Source organism: Pelodiscus sinensis, chromosome 13, assembly GCF_052426305.1.
Source record: "Pelodiscus sinensis isolate ZL-2025 chromosome 13, ASM5242630v1, whole genome shotgun sequence".
In the NCBI taxonomy this organism is placed as follows: Eukaryota; Metazoa; Chordata; order Testudines; family Trionychidae; genus Pelodiscus; species Pelodiscus sinensis.
The window spans coordinates 32,133,439-32,156,200 of NC_143064.1; the positions used below are offsets into that span (position 1 = coordinate 32,133,439).

The window sequence follows — 22,762 nt, forward strand, 5'->3', positions numbered from 1 at the left end:
AGCACTGATGAGGCTGCATCTGGTGTATTGCGTCCAGTTCTGGGCCCCCCCATTACAGAAAGGACGTGGACACAGAAAAGGTCCAGCGGAGGGCAACCAAAATGATTAGGGGGCTGGAACACATGACCTATGAGGACAGGATGAGGGATTTGGTCTTATTTAGACTGCAGACGATAAGAGTGAGAGGGGATTTGATAGCAGCCTTCAACTTCCTGAAGGGAGGTTTCGAAGAGGATGGAGAGAGACTGTTTTCAGTAGTGAGGGATGGCAGAAGAAGGAGCCGTGGTCTTAAGTTACAGTGGGGGAGGTTTAGGTTGGATATTAGGAAAAATTATTTCCCTAGGAATGGGTTACCTAGGGAGGAGGTGGAATCTCCATCCCTATAGGCTTTTAAGTCTTGGGTTGACAAAGCCCTGGCTGAGATGATTTAGTTGGGATTGGTCCTGCTTTGGGCAGGGGGCTGAACTCAATGACCAGCTTAGGGGTACGTCTAGACTACATGCCTCTGGCGACAGAGGCATGTAGATTAGACTACCAGGCATAGGAAAATGAAGCGGGGATTTAAATAATCGCCGCTTCATTTAAATTTACATGGCTGCCTTGCTGAGCCGATCAGCTGTTTGTTGGCTCAGCACGGTAGTCTGGACGCGTGGGGGTTGACATCAAAGGCATTTGCCGACCACCCAGGTATGCCTCATGCCAGGAGGCATACCTGGGTGGTCGACAAATGCCTTTGATGTCGACCGCGGAACGTCCAGACTACCCCTGCACAAGTCTTTGCTTTCCTGCATAAAAATTATTTGCTGACAGAGAAGCAAAGGGAAGCCACGGGAGCAGTCATGCAATCCTCCCAAGCAGTATGTTTCAGGTACTCAGAGCAGCCAGCAGCGAGGTAAGTCTCTGTGGGACACATGATAGGACTGGGGAATACCAGACTGGTTGTTCTTATCCTGCGCTGGGCCCAGCAACTTGTCCCAGCTGGGCTGGGAAGGACAGGACTTTCCCTACATGGCATCTGTGGCAGGGTCAGACCCACCCCCAGATTTCTCTGCCAGCTGCAGGAACCTTTGCAAACTCCCCCAATCCACTTCCTGAACCCATGACGCCTCAGCTTCAAGGAGAAGGATCTTGGTAGAATGAGCTGCTCCCCCATCTACCCAAACCGTATGCATCCAGATTCCCTCATACCCTGCTCCTGAGCCACACCCTTCACACATTTAGAACCCCACCCCCATGCACATGGACTGCTCTAATGGGCCATCTAGATCCCCACCCCACCGAGCCCCAACCAGCTGCTCCTAGAGCCCCACTCCCACAGAATCTGAACTCTCTCACTGATCCCCCTTGCAGGCCTGCATGCTGAGCTCTATCCCCCAGTCACCTTTACTTGGGCCCTCCCATAGCATCCCATTACCGTTTCACCCAGAGCCCTACCCTCCCCCCCAACATTCCCCTGCCTCCAGATTCTCCTCACACCCGGATCTCCCAATGGGCCTCCTGCACCCAGATTAGGCCACACAAAACCCTCTCAATCCAGACCCGGATACCCACACACTTGCCATGCTGAGCCTGCCTACCCACGCCTGGTGCACCTGGCATGGAGATGCAGGGCCTTGGAGAGTTTCTGGGACAGGCCTGGGTCCTTGCACTGTGTTAGGATTGAGCGTAGCCTCAGTCCTGAGTCCATGTCTGGGGGAGGGTGGGTGGAGCTGTACCATGATCACCTCTGTGCAGCCAGTGGCCTGTGCTTCCCAGAGCCATCCTGGAGCCACAACATTTATTTGACAAATAAAATTTGCAGAATTTTAAAATAGTGCGTGCAGGATTCTTAATTTTTTGAATGCTCTGAGTACACTTTGCATAAATATTCATTTGGTCAGAGAGAGTGAATGTCTCTATATCCTGGCGATTAAGGCACTCAATTGTGGGGTAGGAAATGACGATTCAAATCCCTCCTCTGAATCGGGGGAGAGAAGACTCTGGATGGAGATTAGCCCTGCCCCAGAACTGCTGCTGGCTCCCATGGAGCTGCCTGCCCTCCTCACCCCCTGCACTGTTGCGTCTGCACAGGGCAGGAGGGGGACAGACATGTAGAGCTGGTACATGTAGAGCAGTGGTTCCCAATCTTTTTGATACTGGGGACCAGTAAACCCATTCACAAGCTTTTGGAGGACCAGTAACATTTATTTGCATATTTATTAAGCAAATGATGAATATGCAGATAAATTGTTTCTGGTCCTCCCACCCAAAAGGAGCGGGCCCGGTCGACTGCCCTGGGCAGTTTCCAGACCCCAATCCCAAGGTATCTACTTCATCCCCATTTGGGACCGGTAAGGTTAGAAGTTCCCTTTCAGGCCTGACGGGTGACTCAGCTCGTATGGGCCCTGGAGGTCGGGTGAGTAGCCCCGTGTCCTCTCCCCCAGTCGTGCCCGCGTTTGTGGATGAAACCGCAGGCTGCACCCTGCCCTGGGGCATGTCACTGGCCCTACCTGTCCAGCGGGTTGCTCCGCCCCCCACCCTCGCCCCTAGCCCCAATCCTGGCCGCTTTATTGGCCAGCGCTGGCTCCTCTGGCTGTGTCCAGCACCAGGCGCTTTGCATTAGTGCACCCGGCCTTCTCCCTGGGTCCTAGTGCTCACCATATCTAGCCCCGCCGCCCGGGAGCACGCCCGGCAGAGACGCCGCGGCAGCAGGCTCTCTCCCAAGAATCATGCGGGAAAATTTTTCTGAGGACCGGTACTTTTTTTTCTAAGGACCACTACTGGGCCACACTTTGGGAAACGCTGATGTAGAGTATGTGCTTTAAGCTGGCTCCCCACACATACTACTCCTGTGAAGCTGCTTCTCCCTTCCTCCCACCCCACCCCGCTGCTGTCTCTGTCTCACAAATTAGGTCTAATCGACGAACAAAGTAATGCCCATAACTTCCCCCCGTATTTCAGCAATTATTGGTTTACTTAAATAAACACATTTTAACATCCCTAATGGAGACAGGCAAACATACTTGCTTTTCTGAAATCGGCCCTGAAAAACATTTCCCCAGCTGAAACTATTGGGTCAAATTTACAAAGGCAGACACATTCTCAGTGTGGCCAATCCAAACACTTGGCCACAGTAGTTCAGACAGATTAAATGAGTAACTGAGATGAGGGAATGCTTACCACCATTAACAGAGTGTGATCTATTGTATGGAGGATTTGGGATAGCTTCACCTTCATTCATTCGCCTCAGATCTTGTTCTCTCTGCAGCTCCCTAATCATTCCATCCAGAATACTCTCATCCTGGTCATTGGTTTGCTGCCCAATCACCTGTTCAATCACTTCGCCATCACCTTAGTGAGAACAATAACACCAAATGATCAGCTTCAGTTCTATTAACAATTCACAAGCTCCCATACTCGGTAATGTATTAGACTGTCAGTCTGCTCTCCACGCCTTGCAATGCAGAGGGCCTTCTTCCTTCAATTCACATGCCTTATATCACTTTGCAAGTTAATCTTTCTATTGTTTTTTCCTGCTGTCTAAGCAAGATACACTGCTCACCAACTATTTCGGCAAGGTGGTAAACTACAACAAAGACTTCTATAACATACCTAGCTCCTTCTCTGAATATTTCCTCATTACGTTTTGTTTTAGTCATTTATCATTCCACTCATGCTACTACAGATGTTAAAAGCTATTTTTATCATTCATGTGGACTGCAGCAAAAGTCAAAGACTATCAGTTTGTATGAAAATATATACTTACAAAAAACCCAAGAGAAGTCTTCCTGTTATCTGGTCCTTATACCGCACGTTATTTGCCTACCCAAATCTCTTTTGCCATATAGGGAATTACTTATCTATGCAAAGTAGGGATTTTGATATCAGTTAACTGAATAATCGAGTAACCTCTTGAATTCTTATCAGTTACTCAAATATTCTACAGTCCCCAGGGGTGGGGCCAGCATCCAGTGCGCTCCAGACCCACTCCCAAGGAGTCCCCTGCCACCGCACGCTGCTGCCTCTGTATCAAAGGCATCAGCATGGGGTGCCAGGTGGAAGGTGGTCTGTGAGAGGAGCCAGTTTAAAAACCAGCTCCCCTCATGAACCGGCTGCCTGTTGCCCCGTGCTGCTGTCCCCAATACAGGAGTGGCAGCAGCCCCTGTCCGGGATGGGTCTGAGCACCCAAACCCAGTACAAGCTGAGACTGAGCCAGGCTGCCTGCCCATCTGGCTCCTCATACACTTTTAATGTAGAGCCGGGGAGCGAAGGGGATGGGTGTAGTCTATAGCAGGGGTTGGCAATTTTTCAGAAGTGGCATGACAAGATTTCACTTATTCACGGGAGCAGGGGCAGGCTGGGTATGGTGACCTTATTTTCTGAAACAACTGCAGCTAGGGAGAACGGTTTAATTTAAATGATTAAAAAGATGAAACATTTTAACTTTCTCATGTTAGTTTAACAAACTTCACTTTAAATAAAGTAAAATATTACATCCAACACAAAAGGTTTCAATGTTTTCTTTATTTATGGCAGGGGTGGGGAACCTTTTTTGTGCCAGGTGTCACTTATGCACAGAAAAATTAGTTGAGGACCACAAAAGTGAGAAGCAAAAAACTCCTCCAAAAAACCCCAACCCTCACTAATGTGGCCCCCAACTAAGACACCTCACTCCTCTGGTGCTCCAGCCTCACAAGGTGAGAGGAAGGGACAGGGAGGACTGAGGTTCAGGGTTTTCCATAGGCCAGATTTACTTTTCTGGGGTGCCAGAGTTTACTGGATTTTATGGACCTCCTTAGGCTCTAGGGTAGAGACAAAAATGAGGAGTTCAGTGTGTGAGACAGGGCTGCCAGCGAATGGGAGGGATGGGTGTGCAGGATCTGGGAGGGAGGCAGGGTGCAGAAGCAAGAGAGGTTGCAAGGTCTGGGTGGGATATAGGATGCAGAAGCAGGCTGGGAATAGAATGTTCAGCCAGGTGGAGGGAGCAGGAGCAAGGCAGGGTGCAGTGTGTGGCCAGGAGGGATGGTGCAGGAGCAAAGGTGGATGCGGGAGCAGGGTGGGGGTTGGGTGTTTGGCCAGGAGGGGGAGTGTCTGGCCAACAGGGAGGGTGTCAGAGCAACTGGGGTTGTAGGGTCTTGGTGGACAGGAGGGGAAGGGAAGGGATGTGAGTGAGGGGGTCTGACCATGAAGTGGAACACTTACTTCACTTTACACCCCCTTTGCAGCAATTTCTGAGGCCATGTGGTCCTTGGTTGGCCCTGGAGGTGCCCTTGCCATGCAGTGCGTGGCAGCCAGCCCCAGAATGCATGGCAGTGGCGCCTCCAGGGTCAGCCTAGGACCACATGGCTGTGGCAGCAACACCTTTGGGGCAGTCGGAGGCCAAAGCAATGCTGCCATGGCCACATGGTGTCAGGTCGGACCCAGAGGCACAGCTGAGGAGCCTCAGCCCCAGTGCTGCCTCCTCCCACTGCAGCCTAACCTGCTGCAGGGAAGAAGGAGGGCTCTCCCGCAGCTGCACAGGAAAGAAGGGGCGGGGTTGAGCTCCCACCCTGTGTACTGCTGAAAATTGGCTTGGCCATAGGTTACCAACCCCTAGTCTATAGCATTAACCAATAAGCTTCTGCTTATCGGTTAATGGGTTAATCAACTACACTATTACATCCCTAATGCAAACTGTCCAAAATTAAAAATATTCTCCCCACCCATTGCAAGTCTCAAGCTGAAAGCCACATTTATCAACAGAAAACAAATACTGTACTAATGTTTCATTTGCATTACCTGTCCATTCTCTTATACAGATCCGTCTGTTGTAAAGTTTATATTACAAAGAACACACTTGATTGCAAAACCAAACCCTGTTTTTTCCAAGACCACTTTACTTTATAACTACTGTATTGACAATATGCAGGGCCCTATTCTGCCAGTTTTACTCATATTCTATAGCAAATTATCTTGCAGACAGCCCCGCTGCAATTAATGAGTTTACTTGTTGACTATATTGCTCACAGAATAAGGCTCAATAATGTGTAAGTGCTATAGTTTATCTACAATAATCCAACTCCTGTCTCTGGTGGTTTTAAGTAAAAAAAAATAGATTATTCTCTCTAATTTTCCCCTAGTTTATTAGCATTAATAACCTTACTGAAATGCATATAAAACAAGAGTTTAAGATAACATACCATTAGCCACATATCCCAGCTGAGGAATAAGTTGTTCGTCCTTACAATTTTCCCGTCCTGGTACAAGACGTTGGTACTTTGTGGGATGTGGATTTCCATCCACATCCACTAGGAATGGGGGAGGCATGAGATGTGGAGCCTGTTGGGTCTGTTCATCCAGTACATAGTTATTAGCATCACGGATTAGTGGCCGATAATCTGTATGGAAGAACATCTGATCTGGAATCTATATAAAGGAAATTTAGTATTAGGTTAGAAGTCACTAACAGCAGTCTGCTTTAGAATGGTTTCTGCATCCTTAGAACACAACAACCAGAGGCAATTCCATGATGGAAAACACAAATGGCTTCTGTACTCAAAGCTTTAAAATTATGATACTACTGAGCAATCAAGCTTCAGCAGCACGACATGCCAAGCAAGGTGGCAAGAGAATAGAAGTAAATGTCTTCTGCCTCTTTCTAATGATTCTCCTTGGGACAGCTTAAGGAATGACCTTGCTGGATTATAAAACTGAGGTACAGTCTTTCACTGGCCATAATGAAGAACAGATAGAGAAAAAAAATTAAGCTTGTACATGAAGATGAGGTAAGCAGGTGGGGAAGAGAGCAAGAATGAACCACCCAGGTGCCAACAGGAACTCAGAAGAAAAGTTTCACATTTCTTGTAAACTAAACATACTTCTATCAGTCTAAAAACTTCCAAAGCCCAAACCACTACTGGTCCCTCCTACTCATACCCCAGAACGTCATTTTTATTATAGCAGAGCAGCAATACTATTATATTTAAGCTTCAGAACCACTGTTTGACGACTATTTTCAGTGGACAAAAATCCACAAGCTGACTCAATGTCTTGAAATCCATATGCAGACTGTACCTCATGAGTGCAAGGACAGAATAAGAGGACCAAATTCAGGATCATGTTCGCAATGAGTTCTTGAGACTTAGCCCCACCCCTTAAAAATGGTATTTACAAAATCTCCTGGTGATTCTAATTCTTTTTTCATATGCATGAGGCTCAAATTATAGCTCTGATCCTCCCCAAACCCAAGAAGCACATATCAAAATGTATTGAGGTAAAGTTTAAAACTCCAGATCCACCTGAGTGAAACGGACACGTCAAGAGAACAAAATGTAGCCAGGCCAGGGTCCTGGTGAAGTCAGAGGGCTTGTAGACAGTTGTTACAGAAGCTGGGAGATGACATGCTGTGATGTCACTGAATCTGAGCTACATTCATGTACTGCAAGGGCAAACACTTGGCAGCTGCCAAGTGTGCTCCATATATGTGCCTCGTTCTCTGCCTGCACTCTGCAAAGGCTCCTTTTGGAAGTCTGGCACTGAGACTAACATTTCTTGTTTTCAGAGCTCTAAAATTCACACACAGGCACTGATTCAGAGGAATCACTGCACAATAATTATATCGTCAATTTTCTGTTCCATTTGCAGTTGGAAGCTCTTACATCAAATGAAGGCTTTTATCAGATCTAGCAGAACATGACACGGGCTGACTGCCTGTGTTGGAGAGAAGAACTTGTATAAAATTTGAAAGAATAGCAGTGGCACATTTTGATCAGTGACATCTCTCCTTGCTACATTAGGTTAAGTATATACAAAGATTACCCCACGTTATTTTCTTTTTCAAGTCATATTCTTTTCGCATTTGCAAACATCCTCAATTCCCACTACCTTAAGAAGATTTGCTGTGGGATATTTAAACACATGCAGATTTTTATTTATATACCCACAGACAAGTATGACTTAGAGCTCATGATGAGAGAATTATCATAAACAACACTTCGCAAACAGAATCAGCCCAAGATACAGAAGCCTAAGTTTCAATCAACCCACCTTTTCATAATATTTATTGCATCCAAAACCAAATAGCAGCAAATGTCCATGTGAGTCTGTGCAGGCAAAATGCTGTCCATCTGGTGAGAATTTGCAATCAAACACAGCACCATGGCCTTGGCCTTCAATCTGTAATATACAAACACAGCATATCCAGTTTTAAATAATTTACTTTCTACTAAGGATGTTAAATATCAGTTAATTTGCTAGTCGAGTAGTCGATAGAATTTCCATGACTACTCAACAGGCACTTACGCATTCTTCCTTTGAAATGTACAAGAGCCCCACTGGGGTTCCTGTACATTTCAAAGGAGGAATGCGGAACTCCGTGTGCAGTCTGGGGCCAGCAGGAAGTCCCACTGACTCCAAGCTGCACGCAGGCATGTTAGCTTTGAAATGTACAAGAGTCCCCAGCAGAGGCTCTTGTGAATTTCAAAGTGGAAGCACCCTCCTGGAGCCCGGGGTCAGCAGAGGACTCCCCAGCTGATCCCGGGCTCTGCACAGCATTTCAATGGAACCCGGGATAAACTGGCGACTCCCCAGCTGACCCTGGGCTCCTTGCAGCGCTGCCGCTTTGAAATGCCACTTCAGTGTTTCAAAGCAGCAGCACCACACAGCTGAGCTGGGGATCAGCTGTGTGGCGCTGCTGCTTTGAAGTACTCCCTCTTCCCTCCTTCCCCCTTTGCTGCCTCTATCTGATAGAGGCAGCGGGGGGGGGGGGGAGGGGTGAATCGACTAGTCGACTGACTCTCCAATAAGCATCTGCTTATCGGATAGTTGACTAGTTAATAACATCCTTATTTTGTACACTAGCTTCAATATGAAGATTCAATCTGTTCTACTTCAGACTCTTCAATTATCATTATGTATTATGTAACTGCATTATGTATTATGTAACTCCAGAGAGTTACAGAGCCGGGGGCCCCGCTCCACCGATATGTGGAGCTGGGTCTCTCCCCTGGCTCTACCTGGCACGGGGCCCTCCACGCCATCCCTCCTCCGCACGTCCTCCTACCCCGCCCCCAGAGTGTCCCCGCCATGCGCGGCTCCTCCTCACCGCCTGCTGCTGCCCATGTGCGGCGTTGCACGTGGGCGGGGAGGACGCCCGGGCGTGACGTGACATCACGGCCCAGGATTTTAAAAGTTTGCAGAGGCACATGGCGGGGCCACGATGGCTCCGGCGGCCTCCAGTCCTGCAATGTGGAAGGCAGAAGGTAGGGAACGGGCTTGGGTGGAGGCGAGGAGGCAGCAGTGGGCTTGTGCGGTGGGAAAGGAGTGGAAGGAGAAGGGGCTTGGGCGGGGGGAGGGGAAGGCACCAAGGGACAGGGTGCAGGAGAGAAAGACAAATGCCAGGGGGCCAAGTGCAGACAATGAGGGAAAGGGTAGGAGGGCAGGTTTCAGTGGGAGGGGGGACAGGGTGATGCTGGGAGAGGAGAGGAGAGGGGAAGGGCATTGGGGGCTGCAGGAGGAGGTGCTGGGAGAAGGCTTGAAAGAAGGGGTGGTCATGAGAGTGGTGGGGATTGAGCAAGTCATGTGTGAGGGCACAGAGGGGCAGGAAGGGATGGGGAAGAGAGTGGTGAGGGGGTGGGTATCAGGGAAAAAGAGGGCAAAGGGAGCAGGGGCAGTAAGGGAAGGTGGAGGCATCAGGAGGGTGCAGGGCTAAGGGAAGGTGCAGGTGCCAGGGGATTCTGGGGTGAGGAGGAGAGTTGGCCACCAGAAGCAGCACTGGACGGGGGAATCGGGGCAGGCTGGGGAGATTGGGGGGCCGGTGGAAGAAGGGCTGCTGGAGGGTGCGAGGTTGGGGGCAGGGAGCTGGCTGGGGAAGATTGGGGAGGGGGGAGAAGAAGTGGCTGCTGGAAGGAGGGCTGGATGCGGGCAGCGGGGCTGGCCAAGGGAGATTGGGAGGAGAAGCAGGGGGGACCTGGCTGCCTGGGAGGGGGTTGGGGGAAGTGGGGCTGGCCAGAGGCACAGCGGGGGGAGCAGGGGGGAGGAATGAATCGGCCTGTGGGGAGTGGGACTGACCCGGCCATATACAGATCTTGGGACGCTGCCCCTGTCTCCCCCCCACACCCCCCCCCCCCCCCCGCAAATCACAAAGCATGAGTTAGTCCGGCCCGGGGATTCTATTGTCCGTCCCCCCCCCCCCCACACACACACACACACACCCTCGAGTAGTTGCGAACTGTCTGGCTCGTAGACACACTCATGCAGCCTGAGCACATTTAACAGCCAGGCAGTTCGAAACTACATACTGATACATCTAGTAATAATACAACTTACCTAATGAGAAAATACCAGACCTGTTATATGTCCGGTATTTTGTCAGTTTGTTTTTTATGTGTTTATATTTTTGGGCTGCAAAAAGCAGTATTGAAAAAAAAGGGTTCCAACTAAAGTAAAAAGTTTGGGAAACCCTGGTCTAACCAGCTTTCTATCTGTCTTCCAGTCCATTTATCCAATCCATATTCCTTAACTTGCTGGAAAGAATATTGTGGGTGACCATATCAAAAGCTTTGCTAAAGTTGGCACTGGGGGTTTTGGGAGGACCAGAAACAACGTATTTGAATATTCATCATTTGATTAATAAATATGCAAATATGCAAATAAACATTACCAGTCCTCCAAAGGTTCGTGAATGGATTTACTGGTTCCCGTGTCAAAAAGTTTGGGAACCCCTGTCCTAAATCTTAATGCCAACTCTCTTAAACTCCATTCTGAAAAAGTTGGTCAGAAACAGTCTACTAATTTTCAAAGATATACACATGATAGATTGCCAAAAGTCTTGGTATTATTCTTAAAATCATTAAAATGCTTAAAATGCTTCCTTGCTTCCCAAAGCCCAGTTTCATACAAATGTGAAAATATTTCCTGACAGTACTTACCATGTTAAAGTAATTGCGAATTTTTGTTCCTTTGTCAAGGTCCCAAACAAAAATGTTCCCGTCATGACCTGCAGAAAGCATGATCCTTTGGTCAAATGGATGGGCTTCCAAAACAAAAACTTCATCATCATGGCCCTGTGATGAAAGGGAAGTAGAGAAGGAAAATAGTGTTTCCATGTAAAAGCTTAATGCTCAACTAAGTATTTATTTTAGGTCAGTGATATGTAAGTATATCAGATTAGAACTGTGTCACTCTTCAGTCAATGTTAGGAGGATGTTTACCTCCATTTACTATCTTCCACTGCCTAATAGCTCAGACTCACAGCTGGGCACAAGTGAGGTGGGGGTCCAACAAAAGAGGACATTTGCAGCTCCTTGAGCTTGTAGCGGCTTTAATACTACTAGCTGGCTAGGGCCCTAAAGGGCTCCTATGTCAGCCAGCATTCGCTGGAGAGCAGCAGTACTTGGTCATTTCTTCTTTCCTCATAATACACATTCCTTACACCAGGACTCAAGAGAAGGATACAGCTGACTTACTTTCAAGAGTAAGCTATTACTTAGTATGTGTAAGGATGACTGAATCAAGACCTTACTCCTGTTCTGGTCACAGAAGTAAGAAATTTTGAAATAAACACTAGAATGTTACTCACAGATAAACTATGAAGAAGCTGTCCTGTGGTCGAATTCCATACTTTCAAAAGGAAGTTGTTGACTGCAGTGATGACTGTGGCATCATATCGATCCCAAGCCACCATAGTAACCTTCATTTTAGTTACTTTGTCCTCCCCAGATAACAAGTTGTTACTGTGGAAATTCATAATTGAGAAGAACAAATCATACCTCAATAACTATACAGCAGAACTTCTCAGTAGCAATTGGGGTTCTCAAATTTCATTGGATGGTGACCCCTTTCTGACAACAGCAATTACTATGTGACTCCAGGACAGGGGACTGAAGCCTGAGCCCTTCCAAGCTCTGCTGCCCTGAGTGGGGGAAGGACAAAGCCCAAGCCCCATTGCCCTGTGTAGTGAAGTGGGGGAGGGCAAAGCCAATAACCAGACTCCCACCACCCAGGGCTGAAGCACTATGACTTTGACTTTGGCCCCAAGGGAAGGGATTTGGGCTTTAGCTCTGGACCTCAGCAAGTCTAACATCAGCTCTGGAGACTCAATTAAAATGGGGTTGCAACCCACTTTGGGGTTCCAACCAGTGTTCCCTCTAATTTTTATGTCCATGTTCAGAACGAATTTTTTTGCACCAGTATGGAGAGATTGTGCAACACATCATGTTCATGCCAATGCAAGTAAAATTCACTCAGCACACAGACGATTTGTGGCAGGAGTTAAGGTGCAAGAAGAAGCGCTTACCTGGGGCAACTTCCATTTGGTGTGAGGGGGAGGTGAGTGGCGGGGGAGGGTGTGAAATAGATGGCTCCCTGCTGAGCCAGAGGAACGTCTCTTTCCCCCGGCTGTGGCACGGAGCAGCCAACACTGCGGGAAAGACAACTCCTCTGGCTCCAGCAGGGCAGCAAGGAACTGACGTGGCCAGGGGAGAGGCCCACTTCTCTTCTCCCCTGGCTGTGGCAGCTCCATGTGCAGCAGCCTGGAGCCCCTCCAGAGACTTATTAGGCAGCTACATGGCTGCACAGCTTAGGAGGAACCTTGGTACCAACCCACTGTTTGAGAACCACTGCTCTGTGCTATTGGGTATAACAAAATAGTGAAGTTTCAATCTGAAAATAAATAAATGGTGCATACAACTCCAGAATGTATTTTGTTGAGGTGGAAACAGGATACAGGAAATATTAACTGTATTTAACAATAATTGTGATCCTTTACTTCTCTATATGAGTACACCAGCTATTATTATTATTTAATATTTACATTGCAGCAGCAGGTAAAGACTGCAATGAGCTAAAGCTCCATTGTGTTAGATGCAGTATAAACATATAGTGAATGACATTTCTTACCCAAAAGAGCTTACAATTGAGCTAGGAAGATTTTTTACTCTCTGTAGTATTTAAAAAAAATTGTTTTGAAACTGTGCTATGAGATGCATGCACATCAATACAATTTATAAACACTTAGAATTTATAACCATATTTACAAAACTAGGAAAGGGCTTGTTTTTCCTGAAGGATCTTAATTCTCTTTAAAAAGCTGAAGTAGTTTCTATCCCTGTTCTAACTTCTCAACTATAAGGCCAGGTCTACACTATGGGGAATGGTCAGCTTCAGGAATGCAATTCCGGCTATGTAAAAAATGTAGCCGGAATTGACATACCTTAAGCCAACCTTCAGCGCCATCTTCACAGCAGGAGGTTGATGGGCGAAACACTCCCGTTGACTTCCCCTACTCCTCACAAGAAGTAGGAGTACCAGTGCTGACAGGGCTGCTCTCAGTATCAATTTAGTGGGTCTTTATTAGACCCACTAAATCGAACGTTGGAAGATCGAGCACTGCAACATCAATCTTTCTGCAAGTGGAAAAGTGGCCTAACTGTTCAACTCTTTCCTTCAAAATTAATCATTTCCCAACCCATAGGCATTATTCTTTCCTTCTGTTGTTGTGTGCTATAGTAAATTCCATCACAAGTACCTACTGGTTAAATTAATCTAAATTACGATCAGACGGCCACCTTAAAGAAAATCATCGCTGGCGGGCGGGCGGGCAGGCGGGAGAGAGGGAGGGCGGGAGGGAGGGAGAGGGAGAGAGGGAGAACACTTTTTTTTGCACATACATAAAGTTCCATTACAGCTTCTTTCTGAGAGAGAGAGACTACATAAAAAAACTACAATGCTGAATAATGTTCCAAACATGGGAGCGATGAAACTGTTGAAGAAGTATGTTAATAATGTAGATTAATTTCAAGGTTAATTAAAATCTTGAAAAGAACTGTGTCATTAAATGGACAAGGATACAACATTTTCAATACACACCAAACTACATGCATTAAGATTAATTCAAAATATAAGAAAAATATATATTTTTTTAAATTTATTGCTGGAAAGGTTTTGTTCTTATACACAGATGATGGAATAATATAAATTAGCATTTTTTTCGTTTACCCTGTCATTTTAGTAGCCATATCCAGGACTAAACTCTTCCATTCTTGCTGCTGGTACTGCCATATTCTTGCTGTTCCATCTCTACTCCCACTGACAAATCTTAAACTGTAGGCAAACATGGAAAAAGTAATGTAATTTCTCAGCATCAAAACCGGAGATTATGTAATCTTTCCTTCCATTTTATTTGTACATCTCTGTTCCAGATTGTAATGAGAAAACAAGATATTATACACAAGATTAATTACAGTTAGAGCTAGCAGATGACCTTGGAATGAATTCAATGTTGTACTCCATATAAGCTGCACTCTTTTTAATTACAGCAAGTCCCTTGAATCAGTTTATAATGACAGCAGAGAAGAAAATATATGGCCAGGTTCTATTTAAATTATACTACATTCATATTTTTAGAAAATTGTGCCCAAATTTGCAAATGAATAGTCCTGTTTGTACAGATGAATGTACACAGCTTCATTTTAGGTTAAAAAACAATTTTAGGTTTAAAAATTGAATATTTAATAAAATGACACTCACCTAAATAAAACTGTCATGGTCATCAGTTAACAATATTTAGCTTGTCTTATACCAGGAAAATGCCCCAATTTATTTAATTTAAGGTTGCCCAACAACATTGTTTATTCATAAACAAAAATCACCTGAAGCTTTTTACTCATGAAAGCTCATGATCCTATATATTTTTGTTAGTCTCCAAGGTGCCACAGGACTACTCTGTTTTCATTACTCCTATAATCTAAATAGGTGGTTGTGGATTTTATATTAAAAGTGTCAATACAACAGGCTGAGAGGGGCTTTTCAAATGTCTAAGTGACTTAGGACTCTCAATGGGACTTGTATGCCTACATCACTTAGGCCACATATGCATTAGAAGAACTTTGCTGGTGTAGCTATATCAACACATTAGACAGCAAAGCATTCCTACCATTCACACAGCTTATATTGGCAAAAAGGGCACTATTTTGCCAGTATAAACTTCAGTGATAGCTTTTGCTAGCCCACCTATGTTCGTCAGAACTCACACCTCTTCCTATCCCTGACATAACTATGCCAACAAAGATTTATAGCATAACGCTGACCTTAGGAACTTTTGAAAAATATACCATAGGCCTTTTGGTTTTATTCTCTAACTCTAATCCAGTATTTATCTTCTAGATCAAAAGATCTTATAGGCAATGACAGCGTGTGTATTACTTTTGTGCAGAGTGCCTAGCCACACTGTTAGCGCTCAGCAAACAAACATGAATAAAACCAAAGGAATGATAGCCAAGACAAAGGTTTTAGATCCTGTAAAAGTGGAGCCCACAGAAGGCTGGAGGCATAGAGAGCAGTTGCCTCATATGTACATTAACTAATTTATTGTAATATGGATCCATAATCGTGTATAGAGGGCAATAGTCTTACTAAAAATTACAGGTTGGACCTCTCTGGTGTGGCACCCTTGGGACTTGACCGATCCTGAATGAGGGAATTTGCAAGACCAGAGAAGTCCCCTGTTACCGGCTTCCCAGAACACCTTCCCTCCCCTTGCCAGCCCCAGCCACACCCCTGCAGGGTTGCCATTCTGCCGCATACCCGGTAGCCCGGAATGTCCCAGCCTCAGCCCCGCTACCATGACTGCCATGTCCCTAGCGCTGCTACGGGGCTGCCACAGCACCTGCTGTGCTACCAGAGCACCGGCACTGGTTCCAGCCTCAGCTCTGCTGGGCTCCGAGCCACCAGTCCTCTTGCCACTGGGGCTCCCAGCCAGGATTCCCTGGCCCAGGAACACCCATGGTCAAGATGGACCACAGATGTTGCCGGATGAAGGAATCCCAGTTTTGGGAGGTCCAACCTGTAGTACCATTGTTCACAATAATTCATGCCAAACACTTGAGAGAGTTATTTCAATTTAGGAAATATTAAGATGCTGCACAAAATAAAAGTCTACTGATATAGTTCCTCCACCCAATGACACTGGGGGGAGGGGAAGGAGACATGTACATAAATCATCAAAAAAAAAAAAAGAGAGAATACTAAACGATACATGGTCCATGTGTATTCTTGTGAGGGGAAATGGACAGTGGCGCTCTCTGCTGCTGATAATAAGAAGGACAATTAACTGAGAGCTGCTTGTAGATAAGTCTCAATATATTGAAATGAGAGGAAGGAAATATGCTTTTGTTTTAAATTAACTGTATTTTATAAACAAATGTAATCTGACATTTGTACAGAACAATAAATTATCTCCCACTTCTTTTAAAAACTAGCCTCGTTTTTCCCTTTACATAGAAACCAACACAAATTCCAGAGCTAAAATCATGGGAGAGAAGGCTTTTGGCCTACTCCTATACAGTACATTTTTCCATACAGAACCTCCCTATAGTTGAGGTCAGTGAAGGCGCTTCATTTAACAGCATATAGCACATACATTTGAATATGTGAGAATTGGAGAAGGCATGTTTGAAACAAAAATGTGTTCTTCTTACAGGTTTTTCAGAACTCTGCTTTGCTTCACTTCAGGGCATAGGAAATGACTATTTGCTTACTCAAGCTATTGCCCGGGACAGGCCTGACAGAAGAAATCAGGCATCAAGGAATTAGGTCAGATAGGGTACGTCTACACTACAACATTAATTCGAACTAACTTAGTTAATTCGAACTAAGCTCATTCGAACTAACGCGTCTAGAACTAAAAAGTAGTTCGAATTAGCGTTTTGCTAATTCGAACTAGCAAGTCCACATTGAGTGGACCCTGAACAGGGCTTAAGGATGGCCGGAAGCAGTGCTGGCAGGGCATCACAGGAGGACTTAGAGTGTGGAGATGCTGTCTCAGGCTAGCCGAGGGCTGCACTTAAAGGGTCCCGACCCCCACCCCGGACAGACAGTTCTAAGGGGTGCCCCGCTTGCAAAGCAGTCCTGGATTGGATTGCCCGGAGTACCCACACTGGGCACATCACACCACTCGGCCATCAGCCCGGCTGCACTTGCAGAGGGGGCAATTGGGGGGCTGCAGGAGAGCTTCCACCCCCAGAAGCCCGCAGAGCCAGCCCAGTCCTCCCCATCGGGGGCTCGTACCCCATTCCTCCCTCACCTCCTTCCACTTACCCTTCCCTAGCCCCCCTTCTTATTGATGTACAAAATAAAGGACAATTGTGTTCAAAAATGGAATCTGACTTTATTGAACAAAACTGGGGGAGACTGGGAAAAGGGGGTGGGAGAGGGAAAGAGAGAGGCTGGGAGAGGGGAGGGCAACTAAAATGATCAGGGGTTGGGAACAGGTCCCATATGAAGAGAGGCTAAAGAGACTGGGACTTCTCAGCTTAGAAAAGAGGAGACGGAGGGGGGACAGGATAGGGGTCTCTAAAAGCAGGAGTTGGGTGGAGAGGGTGCATACAGAAAAGTTCTTCCTGAGTTCCCATAAAGAAGGACTAGAGGACACCAAAGGAAAGGAATGGGTAGCAGGCTTCAAACTAGTAAGAGAAAGTTGTTCTTCTTCCCAAAGCAAATAGTTAACCTGTGGAACTCCTTGCTGCAGGAGGCTGTGAAGGCTACAACTAGAACAGAGTTGAAAGGGAAGTGAGATCAAGTCATGGAGGTTGGGTCCATGGAGTAGTCTTAGCCAGGGGGTAGGAGTGGTGTCCCTGCCCAAAGTTTGTGGAAGGCTGGAGAGGGATGGCACGAGACAAATGGCTTGGTCACTGTCTTCGGTCCATCCCCTCCAGGGTCCCTAGGGTTGGCCGCTGTTGGCAGACAGGCTACTGGGATAGATGGACCTTTGGTCTGACCCAGGACGGCCATTGTAAGCTCAGGGCTCAGGGTCGGGGGTCTCAGTGGACCCCCTTGATTTTCATGCACACCTGCTCCTGGGTGGCCAGGCTGGCAGCTCTCCTGCCCTAGATGGCCACTTTCCTGTGCCTAGTGAGGTCCACGATGTCTGCACTAGCCCAGGAAGGTGCCCGCCTCTTGCGGTCCAGGGCAAGCTCCCGGGAGCCGCCAGCCTGGTCCCGGGAAGAGGGGGTGGGCTGGGGGACATCGGGTAGGTGGCTCTGTGCCATGCCAGGTGCAGGGTCTGCTGGCTGGGTGCTGGCAGGCTTGCACCTGGCACGGGCACCGTAGCCAGCCCGTGCCCCTTTAAGGGGTCCGGGGCCGGGAGGGGGGCATAGAGTTTCCCTGGTGTTGGCCAGAGTGGCCACCAGGGAAACCTGGGGAGGGCTAGCCTCCCACTAGTTCGAATTAAGGGGCTACACACCCCTTAATTCGAACTAGTAAGTTCGAACTAGGCTTAATCCTCGTAAAATGAGGTTTTCCTAGTTCGAACTAAGCGCTCCGCTAGTTCGATTCAAATTCGAACTAGCGGAGCGCTAGTGTAGCGGCTATGAATGTTAGTTCGAACTAACGTCCGTTAGTTCGAACTAACATTGTAGTGTAGACATACACATAGTTAGTATGTCTTGTCTTGCAGCATATCAGCAGTTTTATGCTATTTGGAAAGGGCTTTAATATACACCAACTGTTGGCTTTTATAAACAAAAAAAATGACAGAAATGCATTCAGAAGCTTGTGCAATAGAGGATATTTTTCTATTAAATCAGATATAAAAACCAAATAACATTCTTAATCCCACTATCTCTGCTATAGAACTAAAATCATATTCTGATGGAGCTGTAGTTTTTAATTTCTTTGCTTTTGTTTAATATGACATGCTAAATTTAGAAAAAAATTAGAGTATAAATTGAATTGATTGCCTTCCTCCCCCACCTCTAAAAAACAATCAACAAAGAGAAAAAGAGGAAATAAAATTGTCTTTTCATTCCATATCAAATAGGGTTCTTGGGTCCTTTCGGCCAGCTGCTCTGTAGATTGCGTCACTAGGATGTTGATCTAAGCGCACACTGCTTTTGAAATCTAAGAATTTTGTGTTGCGCCTAAATGCAAAGGGAAAATTGTGAAATGGGTGGGGGGAAGACAACAGAAGTAGCCTCCCTCTTTTGCGTCTCAATGTAAGACATGGGAAAAATACAGCTCCTCTGAGTTCAAAAACCACTAATCCCAATTGTAGCTGTTTCAAGCAGGGCTATGCCAGGGTCTCCCCTCTGCTTGCCATAAGGGCTGGCTGAGCTTTGCAAGAGCGGTACAGTAACCACTCTTCCTCAGCTCTCTGAAGTTCCAGGAAGCACTGCACCTGCTTTCTGTAAGAAAAATAGTTACTCTAAAGGTATTAGGCTGTAGCAAAGCAAACGCTCCCTCTCACCCTCCCCCCACCAACCTGCATATTTTAAAAACTTGCTCTAATGTGACTAAGGCCGCAGAACTGACAATTTAGATGCCATCTTTTAACCTGCAATTTCCAGCTGAAATGTTAATTATTTAGGAAACATACAGAAACCTAGGTTTACTGGCATAGTTGGTCCTGCCAGAATTAAAAAATAAAGACATGCTACTCAGTATGAACTTAACCCTACAAGACACAGAATACCTTTTAGAAACCTCAATTCCTATTACAATCAATGGAGATAGAGGGTACTAAGCACTTTGCAAGGTCACCCTCCAAAGCATAACATCAAGTTTACTTGCTGGGACATCTATGCATCCATAACAATCCTATAGATTTTGTTAATCTTTCACTTAACAATCAGATTCCAGTACCCTTAGGCATGCGGACTAGCACCACTCTCCAGAAGTATGATTTTCATCTTGGGGTATGTCTACATTGCACCATTATTTCGAGATAATTAGTGTAATTTCCAAATAATGTGAGCGTCTACACAGGAATTCCATTATATCAAAATAAATTCGAAATGACGGATGGCTTATTCTGACTTTTGTAAACCTCATTCCACGAGAAATAATGCTTATTCCAAAATAGCTATTTCAAAATCAGGTGTGTGTAGACACTCCACTGTTGCTATTTCGAAATAGCTCCTCACCAGAGCAATTCTAAGTTATTCCTCCCCGGTGCCTCCTGGGGTTCTAAATCTAGAGAGCATTTCTACATTAGGGAAGCCTGCCTTGGACTAATTTTAAGGCTCCCTGCAATGTAGGTGTGCTATTTCAAAATAAGCTATTTCGGAATACCTTATTTAGAAATAGCCGTGCAGTGTAGACATGCCCTTGGAAAGAAGATGACTAGGGAGGGTTGTGATAGAGTTCTATAAAATCATGACGGCTATGGAGAAAACAAACAGGGAAGTGTTATTTATTCCTTTACATAACACAAGACCCAGGTGTCACTCAATGAACTGGAAAGACAGCAGATTTAAAAGCAAATGTAAGGAGTATTTCTTCAACCATTGCAGCCAACCTGTGGAACTAGTTGCAAAGGGATATGGTAAGGGCCAAAAGTACAACTGGGTTTAAAAAAAAAAAATCAGGTGAGTTCATGTTGGATAGGTCTCTAAGTGGCTAGTAGCTAAGATAGTCAGGGACAATCCCTTGGTCTGGATGTCCCTCAACTTTTGACTGCCAGAAGCTGGAACTGGACAAGGAGGGATGGATTATTTGATAATGCTCTGTTCTCTTAATTCCTTCTAAAGCATCTGGCATCGGTGACTGTCAGAAGAATGGTTACTAGGCTAGATGGACTGTTGTTCTGAGACACAACAGCTTTTCCTATTATCTTACATAATCCCACTGTTCTCAATTCTGACAGGCCTCTCCCCCATGCTTTATGAAATAGGCTTATGGACACAAATATGCATAACTCAAAGATGCTTTGGACAAAATATCATGTAACCTATCAATCTTAATGTCATAAACTGCTGGATCTGTAGTTCTTATTTTGGTGTGTGTGTCATTTTTGCATGTAAAGTTAGATATATGAAGTATGGAATGCTTTTTGGTTTTAAATGTATAAATGAAAGCCATAAAGGGTGTTATCCTTAATGTCTAGATGATCAACTGTAAACAGCCTCCTCTGTCCTTTAATTCTTAGCAGTGGTTAGTCCTAGGAAGTCCCATGACCCTCTCCCAACTGGTAGGTTTTAATCAGGTAATTTTCCATGCAAGGGTGGAATGTTGAAACAGAATTCCTGCCCAAAATGGAATCTATAAAACAATGAGAAGCTTCTTTGTCTTTGGCTGGCATGGCACACCCAAGAGGATAACTGAAGACCTCACGGAAAAGAGGACTTCCTTGGTTTGGAGGCTTAGCCGGAATAAGAACAGTTTTAGGGTGAATTTGTAATAAGTTTATGATAAGTGTTAGAATTAGCTATGCGTTTTTTGTTATTTTAAATTTGTAATTCACTTTACTCTGTTGGTTTTCACTTGCAACCACTTACATCCTACTGCTTGTACTTAATAAAATCACTTATTTACTATCAAGCCCAGTGTAATCAATAATCAGTGTGTACGTCCTCCTTTCGTTGTTAAATGGGGGTTATCTAAATAAATCATTTGGGGTTCTGATTCCATCTGGGGAGTTGTTTCCCTGGAAGCTGGACCAAAAACTGCATTTTCCTCGAACCTGAAGAATTTCAGTGTCTGTATTGCTCCTCCAGGGGATAGTGAGCTCAGCTCTGTGCCGTGGCTGGGGGAGACCAGGTAAGCTAGCCCAGCAGGACAGGGTGGTGAAAAGCCCCAGAGAACAAGGAGGTGAGTTCCAGTGGATTTGTCAGCACTCCAGGAAACACCTCCAAGGGGTCTTCTGTGACCATACCTCATCACATCAATAATGCTCCTTTTGGAATACAAGTCCACCCAGGAGTAAGGTTACAGAATTTGATGCCGGATTTTTTTTCTAAGCAATTTAAAAAAAAAAAACTTAGCATTTTTAGTAGCATAATCCTGGGCGAATTCTGTGCCAAATTTCATTTTTCCCTGTGGAATTGGTGCTGCAAAACAGTTTGTCACCGCTAGAGGTCATTAGACCCAACAGAGCCCAACTCCCCAGCTCATAGTTAGTGGAGCATCTGGTCCTGTAGCCTCTGCGCTAAGGTGACCAGATAGCAAGTATGAAAAAATCAGGATAGTGGGTGGCAGGTAATAGGTGTCTATATAAGAAAAAGCCCCAAATATCAGGATTATCTCTATACAATCAAAACATCTGGTCACCCTGGTCTGCATGCTCTGGTTGCGGGGCTTGATCCTAATCTGCATGGAGTGCAGTCAGCACCTGCGCTCCAGAAGGGAGGCAGTGTGGGTGTCTGGGCTGAGAGACCCATGCAGCCCTCCCTCTCCCAGTACACAGACCCCTTCCACAGCCCCTAAACACCTCCTCCAGCACCTCCCAACTATATCCCCCACACCTCTCTTCTTGTTGGCAGCTTGCTGTATTTGGGAACTTGAAATATAGTAACCCCCATGGCAAAAAAATGAGAACTGTCTAAAGACCGAGTTCTCCCTCTAGATGTGCCCAGCTGGCTCATATGGCACACCCAGACAGAGGCACTCAACAAAAGAATAACAGAAACTGGGAAGTTGTAGGAGTTTCTTTAAATCTCTACTTGTGGTGGAATCTTTGTTGCCATCTGTATTGTTGCAGACATACTCGCTGACAGGTATTTTGAAATAAATTACCAAAATAACCAAAACTAGAATGATTATATTGTGTTATTTTGACAAAATATACAGAATTATAAAATACCGCGTGCTCAATTTTTAATTTTTGGCACAAAATTCCCTAGGAGTAGTGGTTATACTAGTAGATATGGAATCCAGACTTAGCACTGCCACTGGCTCACTGTATAACCTCGGACAAGTCAGTTAAAATGAGAGGACCAGGTGTAAAGTATTAGTACTTTTATCAAACAAATTAACCTCTCTCAAAAAGTTACTTGGAAAATTAAATACAACATGTCATACTTGAAAAAGTCCG

At 45.7% G+C, this 22,762-nt stretch overlaps 1 protein-coding gene across 2 annotated transcripts in view; it reads right to left on the reverse strand.

The window, feature by feature from the left end:
• BRWD3 (bromodomain and WD repeat domain containing 3) overlaps positions 1–22,762 on the reverse strand; it is a 126,219-nt gene that overhangs the window by 54,896 nt on the left and 48,561 nt on the right. For both annotated transcript variants that reach the window (XM_075940777.2, XM_075940778.2), the window contains 6 exons: positions 13,954–14,058; positions 11,537–11,690; positions 10,887–11,021; positions 8,005–8,133; positions 6,159–6,384; positions 3,160–3,330 (listed from right to left, as the gene is read on the reverse strand). In XM_075940777.2, coding sequence (XP_075796892.2) covers positions 3,160–3,330; positions 6,159–6,384; positions 8,005–8,133; positions 10,887–11,021; positions 11,537–11,690; positions 13,954–14,058 — 920 coding nt within the window. The remainder of the gene's footprint in view (positions 1–3,159; positions 3,331–6,158; positions 6,385–8,004; positions 8,134–10,886; positions 11,022–11,536; positions 11,691–13,953; positions 14,059–22,762) is intronic.